At 41.6% G+C, this 26,257-nt stretch overlaps 1 protein-coding gene across 1 annotated transcript; it reads right to left on the reverse strand.

Annotated features, from left to right (window-relative positions):
• Positions 1–574: 574 nt before the first annotated feature.
• On the reverse strand, positions 575–26,257 carry LOC138998941 (ubiquitin-ribosomal protein eL40 fusion protein-like). The gene is made up of 3 exons (XM_070400980.1): positions 26,116–26,257; positions 851–940; positions 575–768 (listed from the first exon to the last, which is right to left on the reverse strand). The coding sequence occupies exons 1-3, from the start codon at positions 26,255–26,257 to the stop codon at positions 575–577; spliced, it is 426 nt and encodes a 141-aa protein (XP_070257081.1).

Below are 26,257 nucleotides of genomic sequence, written 5' to 3' on the forward strand. Positions count from 1 at the left end.
TTGCTGCATTTCAGATTCTCTCTTTGTCATTAACCTTTGCCATTTTACTTATGATGTATCTTGGTGTGGGCCTCTTGGGTTCATCTTCTTTGGGACTCTGCACTTCCTGGACTTGTGTGTCTGTTTTTTTCACCAGGTTAGAGAAATTTTTCATTCGTACCTCTGTAAATAGGTTTTAATCCCTTATACTTTCTTCTTCTTCTGGTACCACTGTGATCTGAATGTTGTTATGCTTGATGTTGTCCCAGAAGTCTCTTAAGCTATCAGCATTTAAAAAAATTGATATCTTTATTGCTGTTCCAATTTTCAGCTACCTTGTCTTCCAAATTGCTGATTTGATCCTCTGCTTCATGTAATCTACTCTAGACTCACTCGAATGTATTCTTCATTTCAGTTATTGTATTCTTCATTTGATTGATTCTTTTTTTTTCCCATCTCCATTTTTATGTTCCCTATCTCTTCTTTTGATTTTGTTTACTGTTCTAGTCAATGAAAGGGTAACTTTATTGAGGCCCCAGGGTTCTGGGATTCAGGCAGAAGACTTCCCTGCAGTCGAGGAGCTGGTGGAGGGGCCTTATTTAACCTTCTTGGGACACAGGTTGTTTTGGTGGCTGCACTTATTATTGTGGCAGTTGATAGCGTGAGGATACAACTGACTGTAACACATTTGGTAGATCATCTTGTTGCATTTGTACTTCTGGGCAAGCTGGTGGAAGGAGGGTTTGATGATGCCATCCCACAGATGAAGCATCAAGTACAAGGTGGTATTTTTCTAATAATGTAGTCAGAGTGTGACTATCCTCTAGCTATTTGCCAGCAAAAATCATATGCTGCTGGTTAGGCGGGATGCCCTTCTTTTCTTGGATTTTAGCTTTGACTTTCTCAGTGGCATCCCTGAGCTCACCCTCAAGGGTGATGGCCTTGCCAGTCACGGTCTTCACTGTAGGGCACGGCCATAGGGTTAAGCCTTGGACTGACCTGTTGCCAAAGCCACAAACATGTCCCAGCTTAGAGGGCACAGTCCTCTTAGCATAATTAGGCTTGACCTTAGGACGCTCCCTAGATCCTTCCTGGGTAGCTAATGAGCTGTGGGAGGTGCAGCAAGTGCTGCCAAAACAAGTGAAACTCACAAGAACATTGTAACTATTGTGACCACTACCTTGTTTACCTCTGGCTATATTTTTATTTATTTTTATTTTTATTATTATTTTTATTTTTTTATTATTTTTATTTTTTGCTAAAAGTATTACAAAGGGTATTACATAAGTGTCCTTTCCCCCCCCACCCTTGACAAACCCCTGCCCTCCCTTCCCCCCCAGTGTCTTATGTCCATTAGTTATGCTTATATGCATGCATACAAGTCCTTCGGTTGATCTCTTACTCCCCTCCCTCCTGTCCCCCAACCCTCCCTGGCCTTCCCACTGCAGTTTGACAATCAGTTTGAGGCAGCTCTGCCTCTGTATCTATTATTGTTCAAAAGTGTGTAATGGTCTTTATTATCCATGAATGAGTGAGATCATGTGGTATTTTTCTTTCATTGACTGGCTTGTTTCACTTAGAATAATGCTCTCCAGCTCCATCCATGCTGTTGCAAATGGTAAGAGTTCCTTCTTTTTTACAGCAGCATAGTATTCCATCGTGTAGATGTACCACAGTTTTCTAATCCATTCATCTACTGATGGGCACTTAGGCTGTTTCCAGATCTTAGCTATGGTGAATTGTGCTGCTATGAACATCTGGGTGCATATATCCTTTCTGATTGGTGTTTCTGGTTTCTTGGGATATATTCCTAGAAGTGGGATCACAGGGTCAAATGGGAGTTCCATTTCCAATTTTTTTAGGAAACTCCATACTCTCTTCCATAGTGGCTGCACCAGTCTCCATTCCCACCAGCAGTGCACAAGTGTTCCTTTTTCTCCACATCCTCTCCAGCACTTGTCGTTTGTTGATTTGTTGATGATGGCCATTCTCACAGGTGTGAGATGGTACCTCATTGTTGTTTTGATTTGCATCTCTCTGATGATTAGTGACTTTGAGCATGTTTTCATATGTCTCTTGGCTTTCTGAATGTCCTCTTTTGAAAGGTGTCTATTTAGCTCCTTTGCCCATTTTTTGATTGGATTGTTTATCTTCTTTTTGTTAAGTTGTATGAGTTCCCTATAAATTTTGGTAATTAGGCCCTTATCAGATATGACGTTGGCAAATATGTTTTCCCACGAAGTGGGTTTTCTTTTTGTTTTGTTGATGGTTTCTTTTGCTGTGCAGAAGCTTTTTATTTTGATGTAGTCCCATTTGTTCATTTTCTCTTTAGTTTCAACTGCCCTAGGAGCTGTATCAGTGAAGAAATTGCTTTGGCATATGTCTGAGATTTTGTTGCCTTTGGATTCTTCTAGAATTTTTATGGTTTCCTGTCGTACATTTAAGTCCTTTATCCATTTTGAGTTTATTCTTGTGTATGGTGTAAGTTGGTGGTCTAGTTTCATTTTCTTGCATGTATCTGTCCAATTTTCCCAACACCATTTATTGAAGAGACTATCTTGACTCCATTGTATGTTCATGCCTCCTTTGTCAAAAATTAATTGAGCATATTGGTTCGGGCTAATTTCTGGACTCTCTATTCTATTCCACTGATCTATATGTCTGTTCTTGTGCTAGTACCAGGCAGTTTTGAGAACAGTGGCTTTGTAATACAGCTTGATATCTGGCATTGAGATCCCACCTACTTTGTTCTTTCTCAGGATCGCTGCAGCTATTCGGGGTCTTTTTTTATTCCAGATGAATTTTTGGAGAGTTTGTCCTAGATCTTTGAAGAAGGCCATTGGTATTTTAATGGGAAGTGCGTTGAATTTATAGATTGCTTTGGGTAGTATGGACATTTTAATGATGTTGATTCTACCAATCCAAGAACATGGTATGTTCTTCCATCTCTTCATGTCTTCCTCTGTCTCTTTTTTCAACGTCCTGTAGTTTTGTGAGTAGAGGTCTTTTACCTCTTTAGTTAAGTTTATTCTTAGGTATCATAATTTTTTTTGGTGCGATGGTAAATGGGATTGTTTTTATAATCTCTCTTTCTGAAAGTTCACTATTGGTGTATAGAAATGCCTCAGATTTCTTGGGGTTAATTTTGTATCCTGCTACATTGCCAAATTCATGTATTAAGTCTAGTAGTTATTTGATGGAGTCTCTAGGGTTTTGTATGTATAATATCATGTCATCTGCAAATAAGGACAGTTTTACTTCCTCTTTTCCAATTTGGATGCCTTTTATTTCTTCTTCTTGTCTAATTGCAATGGCTAATACTTCCAGGACTATGTTGAACAGGAGTGGTGAGAGTGGGCATCCCTGTCTTGTTCCTGTTCTTAGGGGAAATGGTGTTAGTTTTTGTCCATTGAGTATGATGTTGGCTGTGGGCCTGTCATATATGGCTTTTATTATGTTGAGGTATGATCCTTCTATTCCCACCTTGCTGAGAGTTTTTATCAAAAATGGGTGTTGGATTTTGTCGAATGCTTTTTCTGCATCAATTGATATGACCATGTGGTTTTTTTCTTTCAATTTGTTTATGTGATGTATCACGTTTATTGATTTACGGATGTTGTACCATCCTTGCATCCCTGGGATAAATCCTACTTGGTCATGGTGTATGATCCTTCTGATGTACTACTGGATCCGATTTGCTAAGATTTTGTTGAGGATTTTGGCATCTATGTTCATGAGGGATATTGGCCTGTAATTCTCTTTCATTGTGTTGTCTTTACCTGGTTTTGGTATTATGGTGATGCTAGCTTCATAGATTGTGCTTGGAAGTGTTCCTTCCTCTTGAACTTTTTGTAGTAATCTGAGGAGGATAGGTTTTAGTTCTTCCTTGAAAGTTTGATAAAACTCCCCTGAGAAGCCGTCTGGTCCTGGGCTTTTGTTTGCTGGAAGCTTTTTGATGACTGCTTCAATTTCTTCCATAGTTATTGCCCTATTGAGATTTTTAGATTCTTCCTGATTGAGTTTTTCTAGGAATTTGTCCATTTCCTCCAGGTTGTCTAGTTTGTTGGAGTAGAGTTGTCCGTAGTATTGTTTAACAATAATTTGTATATCTGTGGAGTCTGTTGTTATTTCACCTCTATCGTTTCTGATTTGGTTTATTTGGGACCTCTCTCTTTGCTTCTTGGTGAGCCTGGCTAGGGGTTTGTCAATCTTGTTTATCCTTTCAAAGAACCAGCTCTTGGTTTCATTGATTTTCTTTATTGTTTTTTTTGGTCTCTATTTCATTGATTTCTGCTCTAATCTTTATTATCTCCTTCTTTCTGCTCACTCTGGGGTTTTCTTGTTGCTCTCTTTCTAATTCTTTGAGTTGTAGAGTTAGATGATTAACTACCATTTTTTCTTGTTTTTTGAGCTAGGCCTGTAGAGCTATAAACTTCCCTCTCAGGACTGCTTTCATTGTGTCCCATAGGTTTTGGATTGTTGTGTTTTCATTGTCATTAGTGTCCAGGATGTTTTTAATTTCTTCTTTGATCTCATTGGTAACCCAATCAATATTTAATAACATGCTATTCAGCTTCCAAGTGTTTGAGTATTTTGGGTTGTTTTTATTGTAGTTTATTTCTAACATTATGCCATCGTGGTCTGAGAAGATGCTTTTTATGATTTCAATCTTCTTGAATTTGTGGAGACTTTGCTTGTGACCCAATATGTGGTCTATTTTTGAATATGTCCCATGAGCACCTGAGAGGAATGTATATTCCAAGGCTTTGGGGTGGAGTGTTCTGAAGATGTTAATTAAGTCCATCTGATCTAGTGAGTCATTTAGGATTGCTGTTTCTTTGCTGATTGTTTGTCTAGCGGATTTATCCAGTGATGTCAGTGGTGTATTAAAGTCCCCTACTATGATTGTATTGTTGTCGATCTCTCCCCTGATATCTTCCAGAAGTTTTCTTATGTATGTGGGTGCTCCTGCATTGGGTGCATATATGTTTATCAGGGTTATATCCTCTTGTTGTATTGATCCCTTTAGTGTTATGAAGTGGCCTTCCTTATCTTTTGTTATGGCCTTCACTTTGAGATGTATTTTGTCCGATATAAGTATTGCTACCCCAGCTTTCTTTTCCTTTCCATTTGCCTGAAAGATATTCTTCCATCCCTTCACTTTCAGTCTGTGTGAGTCCCTTCTAATGAGGTGGGTCTCTTGTAGACAGCAGATGTATGGGTCATGTTTTTTTATCCATTCAGCCACTCGATGTCTTTTGGTTGGAGCATTTAGTCCATTTACATTTAAAGTTATTATTGAAAGGTATTTGTTTGTAGCCATTTCTTTTTGTGTGTGTGGCTGTTTTCTTTCTGAGCTTGTTATTTCTTCTTTTTATACCAGTCCCTTTAGCATTTCTTGCATGACTGGCTTGGTGGTGATAAACTCCCTTAGCCCTTTTTTGTCTGTGAAGCTTCTTATTTCCCCTTCAATTTTGAATGATAGCCTTGCTGGATAGAGTATTCTTGGATTCAGTCCTTTGCTTTGCATCACTTTGTAGATTTCCATCCATTCTTTTCTGGCCTGATGTGTTTCTGTTGAGAAATCATTTGATAATCTAATGGGAGATCCCTTGTATGTTACTTTCCGTCTCTCTCTTGCAGCCTGTAAGATTCTCTCTTTGTCCTGAACATTTGCCATGGTAATTATGATGTGTCTTGGTGTGGGTCTTTTCGGATTCACCTGGTTTGGGACTCTCTGGGCTTGTGTGATTTTTTTCTTCCCCACCTCAGGGAAGTTTTCTGATATTATTTCTTCGAATAGGTTTTCTAATCCAGGTTCATCTTTCTGTTGTTCTGGCACCCCTATTATTCGTATGTTGTTTCGTTTCATGTTGTCCCAAAGCTCCCTTAGGCTCTCCTCCTGTCTTTTAATTTTTTTCTCCATTGGCAGTACAGTTTGGTTGTGTTTTGCTTCCTTGTCTTCTAATTCACTAATTCGGTCCTCCGCTTCTCCCAGTCTACTGTTGATACTTTCAATGGTGTTTTTTATTGCTGCTCTGTCACTCTTCATTTCTTCTTGGGACTTACTTAAGTTGTTGATTTTTTCATCTGTTTCTTCTAGCTTCTTGCATAAGTAGTTGATTTTTTCATCTGTTTCTTCTTGCTTCTTGCACATTTGGTACATGTACTCTATGACCCTTATTCTGAATTCTTTTTCCGTCATGTTGCATATCTCTGTCTCACTTAGCTGCTTTTCTGGCGAGTCCTCCTTCTCTTTCCTTTGGGGGTTTCTTTGTCTACCCATGTTTGATCTCACTGACATATCTAGTTGTTGCGTCGTTCAGTGGCTGCTCCCTGGGTGGCAGTGGCTGCTCCCTGGGTGGCAGTGGCTCCTTGGGCTGTGGTTGCTCCTTGGGCGGTTGAGTTAGCAGCGGATCCTCTGTTGATAGCAGGGCCTCTGGTGGGTGCTGTTCACAGCTGTGGTGGCTGTTCTGGTTGGTGGAGGGAGGCTTCACACACAGCAACTGTTCCCCAGACAGAGCGTGTGGTGATCAGGAGGCCGTTGTTGCTTGAATCTGCTTTCTGTGGAGGGAAGCAGGTCTCCTCTGAGTTCATGTAGTCGCGCTGCTAGAGAGCAGTTGCCTCCGCACCTCTGGCTATGAAATAAAGGCTCAGCTTGCCAGGCACAGGAAGATCCACCTAGAACAGGGGTGGGCAAACTTTTTTGACTCGAGGGCCACAATGGGTTCTTAAACTGGACTGGAGGGAGAGGAACAAAAGCATGGATGGAGTGTTTGTGTGAACTAATACAAATTCAAAGTAAACATCATTACATAAAAGGGTAGGGTCTTTTTTTTTTTTAGTTTTATTCATTTCAAACGGCCGGATCCGGCCCGCGGGCCATAGTTTGCCCACGGCTAACCTAGACCCAGCTTATTCTCTTTGTCATTTCTTCATCCTTTCACCACCCACACTCAGGCTTTTGAACCCTTGGCTGAACTGGTTCTGCACACTTCACAAATATCTACATCTCTGCATCTGCTGGGGAGGCTTCTCTGCCACCTCATTGAAGAGAAAGATCCCATCTCTTTATTAATGTTCTGAGTTTATCTATGTTTTTCCTACGTTCTTTGAGCATCCTAATCAAAGTATTTTGAATTCTGCATATGGTAGATTGTTTGCCTCTGTTTTGTTGAGTTCTTTCTCTGGATTTTTTCCCCTGTTTTTTTCATTTGGGTCATGTTTCTTTGTTTCCTCATTTTAGCTGCTTCTCTCTGTGTATTTCCTTGTATTTGGGTATTTGGTAGATGTGTTCCATCTTCTGATCTTGGTCAAAGTGGCCTTATGTTGTAGGTGTCCTGTTGGTCCCAGTGGTGCAGTCTTCCATGTCACCTGTGCCAGTTACTCCAGGGGTGTCTCTTGTATGGGTTGTGTGTGCCATTCTGTTGCAGGTGAGACTTGATTGCTATTGGTATGTTAAGGGGAGGTATTGGCTTTCAGGCTGATTAGCTGTGTGGAATGGCTGTGAGTACAGCAGACACACTGTTGTACAGGGGTTGATGCCATGGAGCAGGATTTGGATAAAGAAGAGGGGGTACAAATAATACTAGTATTATGGAATATTACTCAGCCATGAGGAAGAATGAAATCTTACTATTTGTGACAACATGGATGGACCTAGATGGTATTATGCAAAATGAAATAAGTTAGAGAAAGTCAAATACCATGTGATTTTACTTATATGTGGAATCCAGAAAACTATATTAACAAACAAACTTATAGATACAAAGAACAAACTGATGCTTGCCAGGTGGGTGTGGGGCTAGGGAGCTGGATGAAAAGGGGAAGAGATTAAGAAGTACAAATTGACCCGGCTGGCATGGCTCAGTGGTTGAGCATTGACCTAGGAACCAAGAGGTCATGGTTCAATTCCTCGTCAGGGCATGTGCTTGGGCTTTGGGCTTGATCTCTAGTGCAGGAGGCAGCCGATCAATGATTCTTTCTCATCATTGATGTTTCTATCTCTTTCTCTCCTTCCCCCTCTGAAACAATAAAAATATATTTTTTAAAAAGTACAAATTGGCAGTTACAAAATAGTCACAGGTATATAAAGTATAGCATAAGGAATATAGTCAGTAATATTGTAAAAACTATGTACAATGTCAGGGTGTTACTAGACTTATGGGAGGATCACTGCATATGCTATACGAATGTCTAACCACTATGCTCTACACTTGAAACTAACATAATATTGAATGTCAACTATAATTGAAATAAAAAGATAACCTCCAGAGAAATATCTGAGTTTATATTCTCCTGATAGGGTTATTGCTTGGAAAAGACAGGTAATCATGATTTATAAACCAATGTTTGATAGAGCATTCCTATAAATCCTTTAGACTGGAAATAAGAAGAGAGAAGAATAAAAGAAACCCTCCCCCACCCCCATAGCTGTTGTCATGCAGTAGAGGGAACCCCAACATCAGTGGTTGTTCCAAAATAATACACAGCACAGAAGTGTTTCAAATCACTGAAAATATCCTACTGTAAGGTCATGTGGCTCCAACTTGTTTGCTCTGGTTCAAGCTACTGCTGAACATGCTTCACCTTCTAACACCAACTGCACACAAAGTAATGGATTAAGTGTACTTTAACCCCAAACATTTGGGACTTACTTATAGGACATAGCTGTGCCCTGGGTACTATTGGGCTCAAGGGCCTACACACACTTACCTAAATGACTGATGAAACTTAATGGACATTACTGGTTTTCTTATTAATATCTGATGTAGGTACTATTGGGATAATCAATCATATCCTGAATTTTTATTTCAATACGGGATTAAAGACTTACATTTAAGACTCGAAATCAGAAAACTCCTAGAGGAAAACATAGGCAGTAAACTCTTTGATATTTGTTTTAGAAATATCTTTTTGGATATGTCTCCTCAGGCAAGGGCAACAAAAGCAAAAATAAACAAATGGGATTACACCAAATTAAAAAGCATTTGCACAGTGAAGGAAACTATCAACAAAACTAAAAGATGACCTGCTGAATGGGAGAAAATATTTGAAAATGACATATCCAATAAGGGGTTAATATCCAAAATATATAAGGAACTCATACAACTCAATATCAAAAATATAAAAAATCTAATTAAAAAATGGATAGAGGATCTGAGTAGATATTTTTCCAAAGAAATCATGCAGATGGCCAAGAGACACATAAAAAGATGCTCAACACCACTAATTATCAGGGAAATGCAAACCAAAACCACAGTGAGCTATCACCTCACACCTGTCAGGTTGGCTAGTATCAAAAGGACAATAAACAAATGTTGGCAAGGATTTGTAGAAAAGGGAACCTCATGCACTGTTGGTGGGATTACAAACTGGTACAGCCATTATGGAAACCAATATAGAGGTTCCTTAAAAAAATTAAAATAGAACTACCATACGACCCAGCAATTCCTCTTCTGGGTATCTATCAGAAGAAAACTAAAACACTAATTTGGAAAGATACTTGCACACTTATGTTCATTGCAACATCATTTACAATAGCCAAGATATGGAAGCAACCTAAATGTTCATCAATAGATGGATATGCAATGGAATATTACTCAGCCATAAAACAGAATGAAGTGAAATCTTGCCATTGTGACAACATGGATGGGCCTAGAAGAGTATTATGCAAAGTAAAATAAGTCATATGGAGAAGGAGAAGTACCAGATAATTTCACTTACATGTGGAATCTATAAGATAAAACAAATAAAAAACAAAACAAACAGATTCATAGACATGAAGAACAAACTGATGGTTGGCAGAGGGGAAGAGGGTAGCGGGGAGGGGGAAAAATGAAGAATAAGAGGCACAAATTTCCAGTTATCAAATAAGTTATGGTAATATAATGCACAGTATAAGAAATATAGTCAGTAATATCACAGTAACCATATATGGTGCCATATGGTTACTAGACTTATTGTGATGATCTGTTCCTTAGGTATACAAATGTTGAATAACTATGTTATATACCCAAAACTAAAGTAATATTGTATATTAACTATATATTTAGATAAAAATTTATGAATATTTATTTAAACATCAGTGTGATTTTAGATATCAAAATTACAACTAAGCCACAGAATAACCATCATTCAGAACCACCTGAAATCTGGCTGAATGGAAGCCCTATAACTAGAGAATTAAAGAAGCCACACTGAGACTGGATTAAAGACTTAGATTTAAGACTGGAAATCAGAAACCAATAGGAGGGCTGGAGGTGGGGGCCAGCTTTCTCCCAGACAAAAGTGCTGGCAGAGGTCATTGTTCCTCATCAGAGCCCTCCCCCACCACAGAACCAACAGACAGGAGCCATATCTGAGCTTCCACTAACCTGGCCCACACTATTAACCCCACCTCCCTGGTGATACCCTGAGACCCTGCCCCACCCATTTGCAGCTCCACCCAAGCTGTTTGCAGTGGGTTTTAAATATGACTGTCCTGGCTTAGGCTTCAGACTTTCCTAAAATCTCTCAAACAAGCAGCAGCTGGCCTCAGCTTCCATACCTCTCGGTAAGTGGCCCCAGATGCTGGAGTAGCAACAGCCTGGCAAGGCTCATAGGTTGGCCTCTCCTAGACACCTCCAAGCCCAACATAAGTAGCAGCCATCTGCAGGTCACTCTGTAGCTCCTGCCAGGTGGCCTCAGGCAGGGCACAGGCAGTGGCTGACATTGTACCCCCTGGGAGGCCCAGAACCAGTGCACCTAATGGTCAGCTTCAGACCATGCCAGATTACAACTTGACTACATCCACCAGTGACACACTCAAAGGATGGACTTGGTGAGCACCAAAGCCCCACTGAAGCATGTCTTGCTCCACAGGGGCATCTCCTGCATAGCAGTTCTCCCACTGTAGTTGCAGCTGGTCCTCACAGCTGATTCGCCTGGGAGTCAATTCCTCCCAGTAACACCAACAGCAATCAAAGTTCAACTACAACAAGACAGTGCACACAGCCCACATAGGGGCACAGCCAGAATGCCCAGCTCAGATGACTGGGGAGGCTGAGCCACTGGGCCGTACAGGACACCTACTGCAAGAGGCTACTCTACCAATTCCAAGAGACATAGTAGTTCTACCTAATACATAGAAACAAACACAGGTAAGCAGCCAAAATGCAGAGACAAGGAAACATGTTGCAAATGAAAGAACAGAAGAAATCTCAAGACAATGAACTAAATGAAATAGAAGGAAGCAAACTACCAGATACAGTTTAAAACAGTGGTTACAAGGATGCTCAAGGAACTTAATGAGAACTTCAAGGAACTTAGGGAGTACTTTTAGGGAACTTAGTGAGAACTTCGGGGAACTTAGTAAAAACAATGACATAAAAAAGGACCAGTCAGAAATTAAGGATCCACTAACTGAAATGAATAATTTACAAGGAATCAACAATCCAGTAGAGGATGCCAAGAATCAAATCAGTGATTTGGAATATGAGGAAGCAAAAACTCCCTATGAGAACAACTAAAAGAAAAAAAGAATCCAAAAATATGACAGGAGTCCAGCTGGTGTGGCTTAGTGGTTGAGTGTCAACCTATGAATCAAGAAGTCCCCAGTACAATTCCCAGTTCGGGCACATGCCTGGGTTGCAGGCTCAATGTCCAGTAGGGGGCATGCAGGAGGCAGACGATTGATGTCTCTTTCATTGATGTTTCTATCTCTCTATTCCTCTCCTTTCCTCTCTAAAATCAATAAACCATATATTTAAAAAACAAAATAATACAAAGAAATATGAAGATAGTGTAAGGAAGCTCTGGGACAACTTCAAGCATACCATCCTTTGCATTATGGGGATGATGGAAGGAGAAGAGAGGGAGCAAGAAATTGAAAACCTATTTGAAAAAATAGTGACAGAAAACTTCCCCTAACTGGTGAAAGAAATAGACTTATAAGTCCAAAAAGCACAGAGAGTCCCAAACAAGAAGAGCCCAAAGTTGCCCACACTAAGACACATTATAATTAAAGTGCCAAAGTTTAAAGACAAAGAGAGAATCTTAAAAGCAGTTAGTTACCTACAAGGGAGGGCCCATATAATTGTCAGCTGATTTCTTAACAGAAACCATGCAGGCCAGAAGGGAGTGGCAAGAAATATTCAAAGTGATGAAAAGCAAGGACCTACAACCAAGACTAGCCTACACAGGAAAGCTATCAGTTAGAATTGAAGGTTAGATAAAGAGCTTCACAGACAAGAAAAAGCTAAAGGACTCCATCACCACCAAACCAGTGTTCCATGAAATGTTCAAGTGTCTTTAAGAAGAAGAAAAAAATTAAAAATATGAACAATAAAATGGCAATAAATACATATCTATCAACAATTGAATCTAAAAAAAAAACAAAAAAAAAACAAAAAAAAACAACCAGACGCATGGAAACATGGAACAGACTGACAAATCTCAGAGTGAAGGGGATTGGAGGATAGGAAGAAATTAGCCAAAGAACTTATATGTATACTAGAGGCCTGATGCATGAAATTTGTGCAAGAGTAGGCCTTCCTTCCCTCTGGCCACTGGCAGGCACCTGGAACCTGGGCTTTCCTCACAGCCCTGGCTTCGTCTGGAAGGACGGAAGGACATCCGGTCTAATTAGCATATTATGCTTTTATTATTATAGGTATGCATTAGCTATAAACACAGATAATAGAGTGTTGAAGGCCTGGGGTGGGGTGCTGGATCTGGGTAGATGGGGGCAATAAAGGGGGTGATTAAGAGGGGGCATCAGTAATACTCTCAAAAATAAAGATTTTTTTTAAAAATAAAAAATTTTAAACAAGATCATGCCATAATCATCTTTATAAACTACTTTTTATTTAACATAGAGAATTCTGCAATATAAATTACCCCAAAATTAGCAGCTTCAAACAACACATATTTATTACTTAAGCATTTTTGTTGCCAGACTGAAATCCAGTGTTGGCCAGGTTGCAATCTCATCAGAGAATTGACTGGAGAAACATCTGCTTTCAAGCTCCCTCAGGTTATTGGTAGGATTCATTTCCTTGCAGCTAGAAACTGAGGTTCCTGTTTTCTAGCTGTCAGCAGTGGGTTGCTCTCAGCTCTTAGAGGCCCCTTTCATTCATTGCCATGGGGTCCTCTCCATAGCCCCTCTCACACCATGGTAGCTTCTTCAAAGCCATCAAAGGAGAATTATTATCATGTTTAATGGTAGCATATTACATATATGGTGTGGTTATAATATAATTTTACTATTCTCTGTAGATATGTTTTCTACTTTTCTTTATTATAATACATATTTGGGACTACTCCAATTAATTCCTTAGATAATGCCCAGAAGTGGAATTGCTGAGTCAAATGGTATGCACTTTTAAAAGTTTTTTACATATTGCAAAATAGAAATCTAATCCCATGATACTTCCAGGAAGAATGTATGAGAGTGCTGGTTTGTGTACATACTTTCAAACACTGGCTTTATCCATAAATTTAAGTATTGCTAATTGACTGGTGAAAAAATATATTTCATTATCTTAATTTGTATTTCTTTGGTGAGGTCAGACATTTTTAAATGGTACTGAACTATGTGTTTGTGAATTGTCTTTTCGTGACTTTTGCTCATTTTGCAATTGCAAAAGTACTTCATATGCTCAGGACTCTGTTGATTGCAAATATTTTTCCTAATATTTTGGGGAATTGTTGGCCATATAAAAGTTTACATAAGTCAATTCTATTGATCTCTTTCTTTTTTCTTTTTATTTTTTTATTAAATCTTTATTGTTCAGATTATTACAGTTGTTCCTCTTTTTTCTCCCTATAGCTCCCCTCCACCCTGTTCCCACCCCACCCTCCGCCCTCACCACCCCCCCACTGTCCTCATCCATAGATGCACAATTATTGTCCAATCTCTTCCCACATCCCCCACACCCCTTTCCCCCCCAAGAATAGTCAGTCCACTCCCTTTCTATGCCCCTGATTCTATTATAATCACCAGTGCATCCTGTTCATCAGATTATTTATTCACTTGATTTTTAGATTCACTTGTTGATAGATGTGTATTTGTTGTTCATAATTTATATCTTTACCTTTTTCTTCTTCTTCCTCTTCTTGAAGGATACCTTTCAGCATTTCATGTAATACTGGTTTGGTGGTGATGAACTCCTTTAGCTTTTCCTTATCTGTGAAGCTCTTTATCTGACTTTCACTTCTGAATGATAGCTTTGCTGGATAAAGTAATCTTGGTTGTAGGTTGTTGGCATTCATCACTTTGAATATTTCTTGCCACTCCCTTCTGGCCTGCAAAGTTTCTGTTGAGAAATCAGCTGACAGTCATATGGGTACTCCCTTGTAGGTAACTGACTTTCTTTCTCTTGCTGCTTTTAAGAGTCTCTCTTTGTCTTTTGCTCTTGGCATTTTAATGATGATGTGTCTTGGTGTGGTCCTCTTTGGATTCCTTTTGTTTGGGGTTCTCTGCGCTTCCTGGACTTGGAAGTCTATTTCTTTCACCAGGTAGGGGAGGTTTTCTGTCATTATTTCTTCAAACAGGTTTTCAATATCTTGCTCTCTCTCTTCTTCTGGCACCCCTGTAATTCGGATGTTGGTACGCTTGAAGCTGTCCCAGAGGCTCCTTAGGCTATCTTCGTTTTTTTGGATTCTTTTTTCATTTTGCTTTTCCGGTTGGGTGTTTTTTGCTTCTTTGTATTTCATATCTTTGACTTGATTCTTGTGATCCTCTGGTCTGCTGTTGGGAGTCTGTATAACATTCTTTATTTCAGTCAGTGTATGCTTAATTTCTAGTTGGTCCTTTATCACAACCTCGCGGGTCTCATTAGATTTCTTGTAGGTCTCCTTAAGTTTGTTGGCGGTTTCTAGAAAATTCTTGAAAAACCTTCAAAGTGTGGTTTTGAACTCTATATCCAGTAGTTTGCTTTCCTCCATTTCTGTCATTTGTGTCCTGTTTCTTTGTCTCAGCATTTTTTATGATTTGCTGTGTCGATATAGTGGCTTTCTGTGCTAAGTGTCCTATAGGGCTCAGTGGCTCAGCCTCCAGAATTACCTGAGGTAGACACCCTTGGTGCACCCACTTGTGGGCTTTGTGCACAGGCTTGTTGTAGTTAAGCCTTGATTGTTGTAGTTAACACTGAGAGGAATTGACTTCCAGGCCAATTGGCTGTGAGAATCAGCTGTGTCTACGGTGGGAGAACATCTGGGGCAAGACTTGCTTCAGTGAGGCATTGGTGCTCACTGAGTCTGCCCCCTGAGTGTGTCCCTTATGGATCTGAGGAGTTGTAATTGGATGGTCCCACTCTGACCACTGGGTACACTGGCTCTTGGATCTAAGGAGGTGCTAATCTAGCCCCTGCCTGAGGCTACCCAGCAGAAGCCAGCTGTAAAGCAATGCAGGTTGCCCTGGGGCCTTGGGGCAGCTGCAGTTTGTTAAGTAATTTTCACATTACAAAGGGCCAGGCCTTTCATATGCAAAAGCCTCCATGCAGGGTGTGGGCAGGGCGGGGTCTCAGGGGATCAACAGGGCGGGCGGAGTGAGCAGTATGGCTGCTGTCAGTCCTGCCCACAGAGACCCAGGCAATTGCTGGGAGCGCCTCTGAGAGAAAGCTGCCCTCGAGTTCCAACTGATGCCAGACAGTCCCGTTTCTCCCATATGAGTCTGGGTCCCCAGAGACTCTCCCGGAACTGGAGCTCAGAGAGTGAAACTCCCTCCCGATTGAAAAGGACAATCATGTCCTCAGCCGCCAGCCCTCTCCGCATGCACCTCCGCACCTTTGTATTTTACTTCAGCACCGCACCTCCTCTGAGTCTCGGTATGCTTTTCTCTTTCCTTCTGGTTGTAGAATTTCCACTCAGCCAGCCTTCCTGTGGTTCTGGATGATGTCCGTTCCGTCTTTTAGTTGTATTTTTGAAGTGGCTGTGCGAGGCAGCAATCTCCGGTGTTTACCTATGCCACCATCTTGGTTTCTCTGTCTGTTCTCTTTCTTAATGCTTTTTGCCTTTGAGGTCATGCTTAGAAATATCTTCCCATCTAAGGGATGTAAAAAGTTTCCTGCATTTGTGATTTGAAAATACTTATAGTGTCCGTTTACATTTAAGTGTTAATTGTTCATGAAGTATTGTGCTGGAGATTTGTTGATTGGTTTAGTGAAACCATGACAAGTGTTTTGTGGCTCTCTGAGTAATTTCATTTCTAGTACTATCCACTTTTTTCCTGAAATTTTGTGGAAACATGTCACTAGTCCCGTGACTTCTGAGATGACTTATAGATGAAATTGACAACATGAATAAATGAACATGATTGACTAGGAGGACCTGGGACAAGCATCAAACCACAAAATCCCTTAAAAGGGGATTTCAAAATAGCGGGGAGTAAGCGGAAACTAAACAGACATGCCTCCAGGACCAAACTGGAATAACAAGTAAAATACAGAAAAACCATCCTGAATAATCAACTGAAGACTAGCTGTAGAGAACCCTGATAACCAAGGACAGAAAGTGGGAACAGCATAGAGAATGGTAGAAAGTGTGGCGGTGCAAAAGGGCTGGCCAGGCTCCCACAGACATCAGCTGAAGTTCTGGAGAGATATCTCAATGGTGTAGAGTTCCCACTAAGAACTCTGAGATCTAAACGCCAAGCTGGTCCCCCCAGCCCAGAGCACCAGAACTGAGAAAGGCGGCCACATAACACCTGGGGGTGAAAAGCCACAGGGTTGACACAGCTGGAAATGCAGGTACCCTCTTAAAAGGCCAATGCAGAAAATTTCATGTGCAGACATTCATCTTGGGCTCTGGCAGAAGGAGGGCAGAGAGGACAGGAGCTATGTGACCAAAAGCCAGGGTTGGGGGCTCTGGGATTAGAGCTCAGAAGATAGACACCCTGGTCTCCTGTGTTGACTCATTCCCTCATAATGCAGAGGATATCTTTCTCCAGCAGACCTTTTCCACCCAGGCAGCTTTTTCCTGGGGAGGGGAAGAGTGATTGCCCCACTCTATTGGAAAAATCCTTATCCCACCCTGTGGAGTTTCTGAGGCCCATTAAGAGACTGAGAATAATAATCAGCCTGCAGATAGAAGCAATTGTCCCACATTGTTGGAAAACCACACCCTGTGGTCCATAGCCTGAAGTTTATCAAGATTGAATAACAATCAGAGTGCAAGCAGAGGTGGGTCTCTGGAGGCTTTGAGTCTTTGCCTGACCTAATTCGGGGTCTGGCACTAGGAAAAGTAGACATCTTGGTTCTTTCTAAAGGCACCCATCCCCAGTAGAGGGAGTCAAAAGCTGTGGAATGCTGGTACCTCCAAAGAGGGCTACTCATGGGAAGTCAGAAACAGTGTCTGATACTGTCATGCACTAGAGATTGGGAGTTGTAGCAGCTTTACCTAATACATAGGTACAAACACAAAAAGGGAGCCAAAGCAGGGAGACAAAAAAAAACCCAAGTGAAAGAATAAGAGAATTCTCCAGAAGAAGAGCTAAATAAAATGCAGATAAGAAATTTACCAGACATACAGTTCAGAATAACGATGGCAAGGATGCTCAACAGCATGAGAAAAGATGTAGTAACTATGAAAAAACACCAATAAAAAATGAAGAATGGCATAGCACTAACAAAGAACACAGTGAAAGAAATACACAGCAGATTAGGGGAAGCTGTGGATTGGATCTGTGAATTAGAAGACAGGGTAGAAAAATATCACTCAGGCAGAGAATCCAAAAGAAAAAAACAATTGGTTGGGATGCATGCAGAAGACAACCAATACGTGTGTTTTTCTCACATTGATATTTCTCTCTGGGTATTCCTCTCTTTTCCACTCTCTCTAATATATCAATGGAAAAATATTCTTGGGTGAGGATGAAAAAAATAAAAAACAAACAGGACAGCTTAAGGGAGCCCTGGGACATGAACATAACAGTATTTGCATCATAGGAATGCCAGAAGGTGAAGTAAGTGAGCAAGGAATACTAAATGTAATTGAAGAAATAATGGCAGAAAACTTCCCTAACCTATTGAAGGAAAAAGTCATACAAGTTCAGGAGACACAGAGAGTCCCAAGCAGAAGGAACCCAAAAAGGCCCGTGCCCAGACACATCATAATTAAAATGTCAAAATTTGAAGACAAAAAGAATCTTAAAGGCAGCAAGTGTAAAGCAAATTGTTACCCTCAAAGGAGCTCTCATAAGGCTGACACCTGATTTCTCATAAAAAACTCTACAGGCCAGTAAGAAATGGCATGAAGTACTCAAAGTAATGGAAAGCAAGGATCCCAAGATTACTATATCCAGCAAGACTGTCATTCAAAATAGAGAAATAAAGAGTTTCCCAGACAAAAAAAGAAAGGCTAAAGTAGTACATCACCACCAAGCCAGCATTACAAGAAATGCTAAAGGCACTGCTATAACGAGAAGAAAAAGTAGAGAGAGAAACTTAGGCATAAGAATTAAAATGGCAATAAAGAAGCATCTATCAATAATAACCTTAAGTGTAAATGGATTAAATGCTCAATCAAAAGACATAGGATAGGTCAGTGGCTAAGAAAACATGACCCAAATATGTGCTGTCTACAAGAGACCCACCTCAGAACAAAGACTCACACAGAATGAGAGTGAAGGGATGGAAATAAATTTTCGAAGTGAATGGGAAAATAAAAAGCTTGGGTAGCAATACTCATATCTGATAAAATAGATTTCAAAATGAAGGCTATAACAAGAGACAATAAAGGTGACTACGTAGTACTAAAGGAATCAATCTTACAAGAGGATATAACCTTGGTAAACATTCATCCACTGTAGAAGCACCTAAATATATATATATTTATTTTTACAGAGAGGAAGGGAGAGGGATAGAGAATCAGAAACATTGATGAGAGAGAAACATCGATCAGCTGCCTCCTGCACACCCCCCACTGTGGATGTGCCTGCAACCAAGGTACATGCCCTTGACCGGAATCGAACCCGGGACCCTTCAGTCCACAGGCTGACACTCTATTCACTGAGCCAAACCGGTTAGGGCTATTTTTTAAAACTTCAAGAAGACTTTAAGGGAGTGATCAACAGCAATACAGTCATAGTAGAGGATTTTTAACACCCTGCTGACTTCACTGGGTAGATCTTCCAGACAAAAAGTTAACAAGGAAATAGTGACCCTAAATGACACACTGGATCAGATGGATTTAATTGATACTTATAGAATATTTCACCCCAAAGCTGCAGATTATACATTCTCCAGTACACATGGGTCATTCACCAAGATAGACCACATGTTAGGACCCAAAACAAGTCCTACTAGAAGCCTACCTCCAAAAAACAAGAAAAAGTAATATTAAACTATTTAACCCTACAACTTAAACAACTTAAAGAATTAGAGAACAACAAGAAGAGCCCAGAGTAAGTAGGAGGAAGGAAATAAATATTAGTGCAAAAACAAATGACATAGAGACAAAAATAAACAAACAAACAAACAAATTAATAATAACCAAGAGCTGGTTCTTTCAGAAAAATAAACAATGTTGATGAACCTTTAGCCAGACTCATCAAGAAACAAAGAGGACCCAAATAAATAAAGTCAGAAATGAAGTGGTGAAGTAACAAATGACATCAGAGAAATACAAAGGATTGTAAGAAAATAATATGAGCCAATAAGCTGGACAATGTGAATGAAATGGACAAGTTCCTAGAAAAATACAATCTTCCAAAACTGAATAAGCATGAATCAAAAAATCTGAATAGGCCAATAATAATTGATGAAATTGAAGCAGTAATAAAAAAAAACTGCCAGCAAACAATAGCCCTGGTCCAGATGGCTTCACAGAGGAGTTTTAACCAACATTCAAAGAACTAACACCTGTGCTCCTCAAACTATTCCCAAAAATCCAAGAGGAAGGGACACTTTCAACTTATTTTTATTAGGCCAGCATTATCTTAATTCCAAAACCAGATAAAGACACTTCAGAAAAAGAGAATTACAAGTCAATATCCCTGATGAACATAGATGCAAAAATCCTCAACAAAATATTAGCAAATCGAATACAGCAATATATTTAAAAGATCATACACCACGATCAAGTGGGATTTATTTCAGGGATGCAAAGCTGGTACAATATTCACAAATCAGCAAACGTGATGTATCACATAAACAAATTGAAGGACAAAAATCACATGACCATATCAATAGATGCAGAAAAGCATTCGACAAAACCCAATACTCATTTTTTGTTTTAAAGAAAAACTCTCAGCAAAGTGGGAATAGAGGGATCATACTTCAACATAATAAAGGCCATATATGACAAACCTACAGCCAACATCATACTCCACATCAAAAACTAAAATCATTTCCCCTAGGAACAGGAACAAGAGAGGGATATCTGCTTTTACCACTCTTAATCAACATATCACTGGAAGTACTAGGCACAGTGATCCAACAAGCAGAAAATGTGAAAGGCATCCAAAGTGGAAAGGAGGAAATAAAACTCATTATTCGCAGATGATATGATATTGTACATAGAAAACCCTAAAGACTCCATCAAAAAACTAGATTTAATAAGTGGATTCAGCAATGTAGCAGATACAAAGTTAACACCCAGAAATCAATGGTATTTTTATACAGCAATAATGAATTCTCAGAGTAACTACATCAACAATCCCATTTACCATTGCAACAAAGAAATGAAGATCCCTAGAAATAAGCTTAACCAAGGAGGTAAAAGACTTGTACTTAGAAAACTATAGGACATTGCAAAAACGGATAGAGGAAGATATAAGCAAGTGGAAGAATATATCATGTTCATGGATTGGCAGAATTAACATCATTAAAATATCTATACTACCCAAATCAATCTGTAGATTAAATGCAATCCCTGTTAAATTACCAATGTCATATTTCACAGATATAGAACAAATACTCCAAAAATTTATTTGGAACCAAGAAAGACCACGAACAGTCGCAGCAACCCTGTCTCAGAGGGACAGCAGGGGTGGGTAGGTGGTGGTTGGGAAGAAATCAACCACAGAACTTGTATGCATATATGCATAACCCATGGACACAGACAATATGTTGGTGAATGCGTGAGGAGGGAGGGCGGAGTCGGCTAGAAGAGGTCAATGGGGGAATGAAGGGGGCATATGTAATTCTGCCAACAATGAAGATTAAAACAAAAAACAAAAGCCCTTAAGAGGGCAGGATGATCTTGCTACAACACAATTACTGTAGAAAGCAATCATGCTGAGTTCAAGGGCACCGAGGTTTCTGTTGAGAAGGCAGTTATTCATGGCTGTGAGTGGGAAACCAAAGATGTCTAGGGAGTAGTGGCAGCTGAGACTGAGCTTGGCCCTGGCTGGAGTGTAGGGCAAGCGTCTCAGGTTTCCTCACTCTTTTTCCACAGTGAAATTCAGAGAAGACCGGTCCAATGGAAATTCTGGTCACCAGACAACCAAAGGAGCTTTTGTGAGCTTTGATGTCTCTTACATGAAGGAAAGCATGAAATGAAGAAGCAGAAGCAGGTATTAAATTAGAATGCTCTTGACTTGTTTTCCTGAGATTCCTAGCTCTTAGCACAGAGCAGGCTTAATGTGGGCTCTCAGTAAATGCTAATTTCCAACCCCTTCCCCTGACCAGTCCTCCTACTTGTTTCAACCCCATCACTTCGCACAGTGACTGGCAAGTTAGGCACTTTGTGAATGTTTATGGACTAAATGATTGGATGATTTGAAGAAACAAACACATGGGCATTCAAGAGGAAGGTTAGTTACCTACATGCCAACAATCAGAGTAGCCCCTTCAATGGATGCCCGTTTCTACATTAAATGCTGTACACACTCAGTTCATTTAGTACTCATGATATCCCCACAGGATAAAATATTAGTATTCTCATTTTGTACGTGAAGAAACAGAAGCTCAGAGAGGAACTAAAGTTATTCAATTAAGTGGAGAAATCAAGGTTTCAAACCCTGCACTGTCTGATTACAATGCCCAAGTAGTTTTCCCGTATCCCTTCCTAGCCTCTAAAACAGTCACAGATCACTATGGCAAGAAAACTCTAATCATTGTATAGGCATGTGTATACTCCAGGCATTTGAGGTAGGTGTTTATCTTCCCAAATGGACAAGGCCTACTCCCACAGATTGTGCAGGTCACATGAGCTAGGGAGGACTCATTAACCTTCCCAATTCCTTTACTCAGCTCCCCTGAGAAGGAAGATGACAGATGGTCAATGAGCTGCTCACTTCCTCAGCTGCACAGCTCTTTCCAGGCAGGCTTGGAATTGGCTAGTGGCTGTGAGAGCTGGCATGTTCAAGCTCAGCTAGAGCCTTACTACTGCTTATTAAACCTGTTCAAAAGGCAGCCACCATGTCAGTATAGTAGAAATCAGAGTGTACTGGAAAGGCTGGTGGATGAAGGATAGGAGAACTGGGTTCCTGCTCACTGTTTTATTAATTTTTTCACTCAGCGACTGCATTTTTGAAATATCTATTATGTGTCAAGTGTTGTGCTCTATTCTATGTATTTAGCAAGAAAGGGTTGAGGAGATCATCACATAATGATTTCTTCTGCTGACATGGAAATTATGATTAATATATGTAACTATCATCCTAAGCAAGTTAAATGAACGTCTGTGTGCTCCTGTCTCAGGAATTAAGCCACACTGAAGGAAGAGAGAATGCGGCTCCCACAGCTGTGTGTGCTGGCTGGCTTTCAGTGTTTCTTTTGGACAATGGAGAAGTTCCCCTTGGTGTTGTAAGTTAAGAGAGTTATGATTATTTGTTATCATAACTCACAATTTCTGCCCTAAGGAACGTTCAAGAACAGGGCAGAGTAGCCAGGCTGTCATTCCTGCAAAAACATCTGCCTGGTAATCTCCACTGTGCCTGCTCCAATCAGTAGACTGTCCTCTGAGTTAAGCCCAACTCTCATGGGTGAACCATCGCTGTTTGGGGGTCCAGGGCTGTCTGGTCACTCCAGCCGAGGCAGCTCAGCGTTCTGGTAGGAAGAAAGCGCTGTCTGAAGCCCTGTGGCTGCTCTTCATTTCTTGGTGCCTTAAATTCCATCTCATTGTGACAAAGTACGGCTCACTGCAGGGGAGGAAGTCCTGGTCTGGCAGGTTGGAAGAGACAAATTTTCCTCTAACTTTAAGTACTTTGAGTCTAGTGGTGCCACACCTGTACATACTCCTTCAACTAAACCCTGCCAGGTAGTGTCTTACACCTGAAAACCACTTTTTATGTCCTTCTCATTACCCCTTACAAAACCCCTGTGGCGTGTCTACTGTTCTCATCCTACAGATGAAGAAACAGGGGCTCCAATGTAATGATACTGTGAACTGCAGAGATGGCATGAGGTGGAGCTGGTGTCAGCCCCATGTCTGTGTGATGCTCAGGCCCTTGTGTGGAGGCAGGACTCTAACTTGCTTCTAAGAATTCCCCTCCCATTCCACCTCCTTGCACAAACCCTGTATAGTCCTTGGGACTGAATCTGATGGGCTTTACTGTTGTAATTAGGTTATATTACAACAATTGGTACAGTTGATGTTAAGAAAAAGAGAGGACCCTACTGGGCCTAACCTAATTACACCAGACTGTCAGAGGCGGAGAATTTCCTCTAACTGGTAGCAGCAGCAGAAGTGAGAGATTTGAAGTATGGGAAGGATCTGATGCACTGTTTTTGGCGTGAAGGTGGAGGCAGCCATGTGGAAAGGACAGAGTGGCTTCCAGCAGCCAAGAGCCAGCAGTCAGCAAGGAAAGATGTCTTTGGTCCAGCAAGTGAGAGAACTGAGCTTGGGAGTGGCCCTTCCCAGTGCCTCTAGGTGGGAACGCAGCCCAACTGATGCCTGAATTTCAGCCTTTTGAAACCCTGAACAGGGAACCAGGCACATAGGGCCAGGCTTCTGACCCAAACCGTGAGCTAATAAATGAGTATTATTGTCTTAAGCGACTGAGTTGGTGGTAATTTGCTTTGCTGCAGTAGAAAACTATTTTTCTTATTAAATCTCAAGACTAGGAGCAAATATTTTAACCTTTGTTCTTCGTTTTTGTTTGAAAGAGTTACATATGATCTTTAAGGTTCCTTCTAGCTCAGATGATTCTAAGGTTCTTAAATCAGTGTTTTTGTAAGGACTGAAAGAAAATAATGCATATGAAAGCTCTTCAATCTTGAGAAAGTGTACCAATGAAAGAGAATAGTACTCAGTCTAATAATATTTATCTAGTCATCGTATGGCCTCCTGGGATCTTCTAGGTCCGTTTCCCATGAAAGTAATCTGTATTTTAGGGCCACATCAGTGGACATACAGGGAAGAGAAAGAATTTCTAACTGCGGAGGGCCCCCTCTTTGTGGCAGACGCCAAGGTGCACATGGAGGCAGGTTGCCCTCCAGCATCCTACAGCTCCTGGAGGGGCTGTGGGAATGAGATGCAGCCGGAATGTGATGTCCTCCTGAAAGAGCTGTGATGACAAAGTGATCTGAAGCTCCTGAGGGGGAGGGAGGCTCTGTCAGAGGCATCTATGAGCCTGGGCTACATTTTGAAGGTAAGTAGTTTCCCAGGCAGGTAGGGCTGGAGCAGCCCAGAGGCCACAGCACGTGCAGAAGGTGGATCACACTTGTGAAACTAAATCCCAAGTGGGTATTCATTCAGAGGAACTGTTAGTTGGGAGATTGTTGCAGTGAGAGGCGCCAATATAATCAGGTCAGGAGGGTCAGAAAAGGCAGATGGAACAAACGGCACCAGGGTAATCAGGAAAGGTCAGAAGGGGCAGACAGAACAAACAACTTTTATGGGAGACAGCTGCAGCCAGGGAGGTTACGGGAGATGGCTGCAGCCCGGGAGGGAACTGAAGGACAAACGCCTGATAAAAAAAACCAGACAGGCATTAACTCACTTAGAAAGCCAGATCATTAGTGAAAAATTCCAAACTACATTCCCTCCCCGCCGAAAGCAGATAGGTATGTTGACACGGCGCCAGATCTCCAGTAGAATGACCTCAGGTTACTTCCCCCATTTGCTAAAGAGTATATAATGTGTGCTCAAACTCTTGGTCGGGGCTGGCAGCCGCTGCTCTGCTGCGTTCAGAGTAAGCTGTGAGCCCCAACATGTTGGAAACAATAAACCCTTTGCTTTTTGCATGAGAAGCGTCTCTTGGTTCTTTGTGACAGCGGCTTGCGTCCAGGGCGTTACATTTGGAGGTTCCACCGAGATTAACCGCAGCCGCCTTCAGGTATCAACGTTCCAACAGACGCTTCTTGGGGTAAGTGACGGCGCCTTTTTGGATAAGAATAGCGATCGCTTAGATATTGAGAGCTCGAATTTTGTCTGAAGCCGGCAAATCTGTTTGGTCAGAGATCTGTTTGTTTGGTGGCTGTCGGGGAGGGGCGTGAGCCTCCCCCGACTGCGGCTGACAGACGTGTCGGGAGGTCGCAGGCCACATCCCCGGGGGACGCCCTGGTGGAGTCTGGAGAGGACCAGGGGTGCCTGGATTCCTCTCGTTTGTTCTGAAACTCTGTTGCCAGCTGGGTCAATTGGCTTTGAAAAACCTTCTTTTTGGATCCTTCGATTTTTGTCTCAACGCGTTGTGTCTGTTCTGGTTATTTGTTCTTTGTTGTCTGTCATTAGTCTGTGTTTTCTGTTTGTCATGGGCCAGAGTGCTTCTACTCCTTTGTCTCTGACCCTGGACCGCTGGTCAGAAGTCAAGGGACGAGCTCAAAATCTATCCCTTATCATCAGAAAGAGTAAATGGCAGACTTTCTGCTCGTCCGAGTGGCCCACCTTTAATGTCGGATGGCCCCCGGAGGGGTCTTTCCATCTGCCTCTCATCAGGGAAGTGAGGAATCTGGTTTTTCAACCTGGCCGACACAGACACCCAGACCAGGAGCCTTACATTTTAGTCTGGCAAGACTTATGTGAGAACCCCCCGGCGTGGGTCAAGCCCTTCTTCCCCCCTGGTTCTCTCCCTAGGTCCTCGGTCTCTGCTTCTGAGCCGGCAATCCTCCCTGTGAAGCTGGCTCTCCCCTCTCCTCCACCCTCTGCTCCCTCCCCTCCACCCTCTGCTCCTCCTGGATGTGAGTGTGAAGGCGGGGGGGGGGGGGGGGGCAAGCGTGAGGGAGCACGGTGCGCGGTGACCGCCCTCAGTGGCGGCCCTGGGAGCTCGGCCTCCGGCCCGGTCGGCAGCAGGCGCTGGGCCGGAGCTGGAGCCCGAGAGGCGCAGCCTGGAAGAGGCCGGAGGCCGGGAGGGGTGGCGGCAGTCCGGGCGGCCCGAGCCCCGCAGCTTGGGCCTGCGCTCGCTCAGCGCCAT

This window comes from Myotis yumanensis, unplaced genomic scaffold (genome assembly GCF_028538775.1).
Source record: "Myotis yumanensis isolate MYYU_CA2020_CCGP unplaced genomic scaffold, mMyoYum1.0.hap1 SCAF_21, whole genome shotgun sequence".
Lineage (NCBI taxonomy): Eukaryota > Metazoa > Chordata > Mammalia > Chiroptera > Vespertilionidae > Myotis > Myotis yumanensis.

Bases quoted from the DNA above. Each gene is read 5' to 3' on its own strand.
- LOC138998941 (XM_070400980.1), bottom strand. From the start codon at position 26,257: ATGGCGCTGAGCGAGCGCAGGCCCAAGCTGCGGGGCTCGGGCCGCCCG. The intron at 941-26,115 runs GCCGAGCTCCCA...CGTGCCCTACAG, and splicing joins TGCTGCCGACCGGGCCGGAG to TGAAGACCGTGACTGGCAAG. The intron at 769-850 runs GCATCCCGCCTA...ATTATTAGAAAA, and splicing joins TAAAATCCAAGAAAAGAAGG to ATACCACCTTGTACTTGATG.